General features: G+C 28.0%; 1 protein-coding gene across 1 annotated transcript; it reads right to left on the bottom strand.

The window, feature by feature from the left end:
- Positions 1–1,993: 1,993 nt before the first annotated feature.
- Positions 1,994–3,366, bottom strand: LOC137824105 (uncharacterized protein At5g48480). Its single transcript, XM_068629562.1, has 2 exons — positions 2,903–3,366; positions 1,994–2,439 (listed from the first exon to the last, which is right to left on the bottom strand). Exons 1-2 carry the CDS (start codon positions 3,172–3,174, stop codon positions 2,220–2,222), a joined length of 492 nt encoding a protein of 163 aa, XP_068485663.1. The 5' UTR covers positions 3,175–3,366; the 3' UTR covers positions 1,994–2,219.
- Between the last annotated feature and the right edge of the window lie 2,634 nt (positions 3,367–6,000).

Below are 6,000 nucleotides of genomic sequence, written 5' to 3'. Positions count from 1 at the left end.
ATAAATAAAAAATTAAGAAGGTAAAAAGTTGTCTAGGATTTTAAAAATTTCCTTGTTACTTGAAGGACAAAACCATATTTCACATTTATATGGGATGTCAGAGGAACATATAAATGTGCAAGTAGAAACAATCTCATATTTTTCATTTGCCTTACTTAACCCGATAACTAGCGAGATGGACTGATAAAAATAAAAATTAATTTTTTCTAGTATTATGACTTAAATCATCAACTCTTACAAATTAAATTCAAATTATCAATTATAATCAAATAATTTAAGATGTGGAAATTAATTATTTTAATTTATTTAACTAAAGACATTAATTAATTAATTAAAAGAATTTTAAAAATTATATAATTAAATATACTTTTAATATAAATATATATAACAAAATTTTAAAATATAACATTAAAACCATATTTAAAAAACAGAGTTGAAGAACCCGATCAAAATTTTCAATCCACTTGTTACAATTATTCCATCCCCCACTTTTTTTTGACGGGTTAAGCCACGGGCACCTATTCTATCGCCCCTAATTTCTAGTAGATAAATACATATTAAATCCAATTTATGTTGTGAATTTGAAATTCGACATCAAATAAATAGTAACATATATCATTTAAATAAAATATCTTTTCATTGAGTCTACTATAAAATATTCATGTATTGTATAAAATTTTATTATATAAAAATAAATCTGTATTAATGAGTTTCTACTCTTAGTTTTAATTTTATTTATAAAATTCTCGATATTTTATTTAGATAATAAATTTTGGATAACTTAATTTTTCTAAATTGGAAACAAAAAAACCACAAAGTACAAACGAGGATTCTATTTTGCCTTTTAGTATTTTCACAAAATGGAACCGTCCCAACCTCAAAAAAGTGAACTGGCAAAGAGTGGACCTCAACTACACTTCTTTTAAGGATTTTTCTACATATATAAGAGAAAAGGAGAGGGAAAAAACTAGTTTTAGATAGAAATCAACATCATTATATAATAATAATAAATAAAATACGTTATCAATATTTCTTTTCTCACAGAATTTATTATTTCATTTTTCACCTATTTTTTCTCACAATATTTATGCAAATAAACAATTCATTATTTCATTTTAGACCTATTTTATATTACCTAAAATAAATAAGAATACAGAGTATTTGATAAAAGACAAATAGAAAGACAGTTAAAAGTAACTTCATAAAAACAAACTTTAAAAGCGAAATAATTTTGAAATTTTAAATTGTAAAAATAATTATTTAAAAACAAATATATTTTTTATTATATATAGTATTGTTATTGAAATTACTTTGTACATTTAGTAGACTGTTAATCTAGAGAAAGAATAAAGGTATTAATGAATTAGTAAGGAAGAGTTAATACATTAGGAATAACAGATGTTAATATTTAATGAAAATAATTAGTTATATACGTTAGTATTATACCCGAAGTACAATTTTATTAATTTTTAATACACGAAGTAATATTTAGAAAAATATCAAAAACGAATACACAAACTTAAAACTTCGAAAGCGAAATAATTTTGAAATTTTAAATTGTAAAAATAATTATTTAAAAACAAATTATTCTACAATACTCAAATAGACAACTTAAAGCGAAATTGATATTAAACATAAACACAGCCTGGAATAAAATTTAGAAATAAAATTTATAATGAAAATAAATGTTAATAAATACATTACTAAACCAACATACAAATTTATTATTAATACCCATAAAGCAGATTCAATCAAACAGCATTTCAAACCTAATACTTCATTTATGAACAAACACGTCGTTGATTAAAACATTTATTACTACTAATGGATTTAAACAACTATTAAAAGAGGAAACAGCTATTTCAGATAAGATGCATCTCAAGTCTCAAAACCTATAGAAATTAACAAAAAAAAGTCTAAAACCAATAGAAATTAAAAAGAAAATGTGAAACACGGCTATAAATAAGAAAAGAAAATGAGAATATAAACATAATTGAAGATTAAAAGACAAAGAACTTTATGGGTCAGCTTGGATCAAGGACAATACCAATATCAAGGAGCACCAAAGTTTCAAAATACTCAAAACAGAGTCACAACCATTAGAATAGCAACTCACTCATATCCTAAAGACAAGTGGGTCATTCCCCTAAGCACTGCTACAACTAAAACAAACTGAAAATCCCAACAGTCAGAAAAACATTAACTAATATAAATGCCCATTAAGCTTCCACGTCAACACTTTTCTTCCCGGGTGAGCAGAAGAGCCAGACAAAACCGTATGGGTCCTTAACCTTCCCAACGCGCCCACCGCAACACGCGCCTTCACCTTCAGCCACTTCATCTTCCACAACAGCACCAGCACTCACCGCCTTCGCTACGGCCCCTTGCACGTCCTCGGTCTCCAAGCACAAAACGACACCGTTTCCACCCGCTTTCACTCTGACAACGAAATGAAATGAAACTCCATTCAGTCATCGAGAGATATTATAAACTAATGACTGAAGAACACGTTTACAAAACAACGAAAGTTAAAATAAAACAGACACCGAAAGCGTGGAGTTAGGGATATGATAACAATAGATAAGACACTAGAGTCCAAAACGTGAACGATGGAAGAACATATCAGACAAAAAGGAAATCACGACTCTCGAAAAAAAATAATTCCTATTACCTACAGATCGAGTGTACAAACAGTGAAAAATAGTTTAAAATTATGAAACAGTGCAAAAACACACAAGATACAGACATTAAACTCAAAAACACAAACAAAAGTTCTACTATCAAAAAACAGTATAACAACTAGAACTTCACAAAAGTAAAAACGCAAAATATAGATAAACATGCTCAATAATCACAGATCTATGAAATGTTGGCGTAGAACATGAACAGAGGGAAAACTAACGGTGAAGCGGAGTCATCAACGAGGTCAGCGACGAGAATGGTGGAGCCAGCGATTTTGAGTTCAGCGGAGAGAATGAGAGGAAGCTCGTGGTCTGCTTTGCGCTTAGGGTTGAGCGCACGGGCAACTTCCTCTGCGCCAAACGCAGACTTGTAGAAGGAAACGGCGTCATTCGCTTTGGGAGCTTCCACCAGGAGTTGCGGCTTCACGGCAAGAAAAGACACCGCAGCAGTGGCATTTTCCGACACGCCGTTCTGAGCATCTTGCTGAGCCATGGGAAACAGAGAAGGAATGGAGGTGAAGAGAGAATAACCCTAACCCTAGGAAAGAGAAAGAAGAGTAATGGCAGAAGAAAATGGTATGAGCGTGAAGGAAGAAGTTGTGGTGGGGCAGTGTTTATATAGAGGTGGGAAGCCGAAACGTTCGAGGTCAAAATGGGAATTTGAGAAAACATGAGAGTTGAGCACATTACTTTACCAATTTTTATTTAAGAAAAGGAAGGATTTGGTTTTTGGATAAAGGAGAACCTGGAATTACCCCTAGTTGTGAGTTTAATTTACGAAGCGACGCCATTATGAGGCTAACGGTCTTTTCCAACTACATATGTCTGAATCCAACACGCGCAAACTCCACGCGCCATTTTGATGTCAAATACAACATACTGACGAAAAGGAAGTGTATTTGATATTAAAAGTTTAAAATTGAAATCTTACAAAATAAAATAGGTATTGTAATTTCTCCCTTAAAATTTCTAAAATAGTATTTATATATTCAAATTAATTTATATAAACATCTAAAAAAAAATTATAAAAGTGCCTCCTTTCATTTTAAATGACAACTATTTTAATTACTTTATATTTTTACATAAAAAAATGTATAATCTCTTAGTCTTAGACTATTGACGGAACAAAAAATAGATTTGATTAAGCACTCCAGTTAAATGTTAAAAAATTAATATATTTAAAAAATATGGTTATATTTACCTAAATTATATATTTAATTTGAAACATGTGTTTTAATAAAAAAATGTTAAAGTATAAAATAAAGTTAAACTAAACTGAAATTTGGAATAAATGAATATGCTACATCACCTATGTAAAAACAAAAGTACACCTCCCAATTCAAATACAGTGTGGTAACAATATGATTATAATACTTATCCATAGCACAAATATCGGGATACAGGTAAAACTATAAAATAAAATAAAATTTAATAGAATAAAAGAAACATTACAAAAGGGAGAAGTGGAGAACATGTTAGCAGATAGATTTAATGACATTAATGTAATACAACAAACTGGTCTGTACTTTGGAATGGTAAAATGGAGGGAAATGATCAATCAAAACATTGAGAGAAAAAACACTAGAAACTAAAATTATAAATAAATTTATATTATTTTAAATATGAGAACAATCCAATGTTCTAAACTTAAAAATTTATAAATAAATAAATTGTATTTTTATGTTCTAAAGTTAAAAATAATTAGTTTTTATCATCCAATCCAATCCTTTTTATATTCATGAATATATATATATATATAACAATATATAATGAGGATATTTTTACAATTTTTTTTCAATTTTATCCTAAAGAAATAACAATTACTTTAATATATCAGTTTAGTAATTTTTTTCTAATTTTATCTTAAAAAAACAGATATCAATTTAATAAATTGTCTTGTATCAGTTTAATAAATTCTTTTATACTTAAAATTATGAGTTACAACATCTTTTAACTATTATTCTAAGTTACAAATTTTATTTTATTTTCTTTAGATACATACTCTCATTCTCACTTTTTTTTTTTTTCTCTTTTCTACAAATACACACTCTCGTATTATTTTTTTTTCTCTTTCTATGTTTTGATTAATTAATTTTTGCAAAAATTATTCTTTTACTAAATTTAAATTATTATTTTTATTTTTATTTTTTCATCTTTTTACATGCATTTTGGTTTTTACATATGTTAAAGTATTATAGTATAAATTTATTATAACATTTTAAAATATGGATACACTTGTTTAAGATATGTGATAACGTTTGTATTTTTGCTAGTGATAATAATAATAATAACTCATCCAATCATTCAAAAATTAAACTTCTTAATCATCTTCAAGACTAATAACTACAAATATTACCTAATGTTCCTTTTGACTACAAAGAAAATCAAAGGATAAATCTACGTAAAATTTAAATAAAAAAAGAAGGATAAAATTAGAAAATTAATAAATATAAATATTTAAAAAATAAAATTGTTTTATAAATATTCTAAAAATAGAAAAATAGTATTCTTATCACTAGTTATTCTTGTGTTCAACTTGAAAAATTTCTTTAAGTATAAAGTTAAGAAAATAGTCGTTGCAAATCATTTTCTACCTTGTGATAGACTTCACTTCAAAATAGCTAGTTTGCTTTGAAGTTGTAATGAGTTTAGATGATCTTGTATTTAGGCTTGTGTATGTGTAAGGTTGTCTTTTTCTACATGACCTGTCCTAGATGCCTAGCCAAGGTTAGATCAAGCATTTGAAGTGGTTAAAAGTTTTTCAACAAAAGCTTTTTAGAGTTTTCTAAAAAATTAGGATAATGCACAAAAATAAATTTGTTTCGTTGTAAAAGAATATGTTTATTTTTGGTTTGCTGAAAGGCTTTTCGAAAGTTGGTTAGGGCACCAAAGGTACAACTCAGTCAGTTATTTCAGTTAGCTGAGTTGGCAGTTCTCCTAAAATAAATCTGTTTGTTTTTAAACTGAATCTGTTGTTTTCATAACAGCTTTTCAACTGTTTTTTTAAAAGTAGTTAGAAACTGTTTTCTATATAAAGAAAAGCTTCTCTCACATGAAAGGTTGTTGAGCAATCACGATTTTGACAGAGATTAAACACTTTATGTGTGAGAAGAAGGATTGAATTGAGTTTTTAAAAGGTTTTCCAAAGTGATCTTCAAGTGTGCTTGTTCTAGGAGAACCTTGATCTTGGTGAAGGTGCTGGTGCAGTTCTGCAACAATTGAACTATTGGTTTTGAGTTCTTGCATCTTCTTTCAGGTGTTATCTTTCCTTTATTCCTTCTTGTAAAAGGTGTAAGTGTTAGTCACTCCTTGATAGGGT

Source organism: Phaseolus vulgaris, chromosome 8 (assembly GCF_000499845.2).
Source record: "Phaseolus vulgaris cultivar G19833 chromosome 8, P. vulgaris v2.0, whole genome shotgun sequence".
Taxonomy (NCBI): Eukaryota; Viridiplantae; Streptophyta; class Magnoliopsida; order Fabales; family Fabaceae; genus Phaseolus; species Phaseolus vulgaris.
This window is presented reverse-complemented; position numbering and strand designations above follow the sequence as displayed.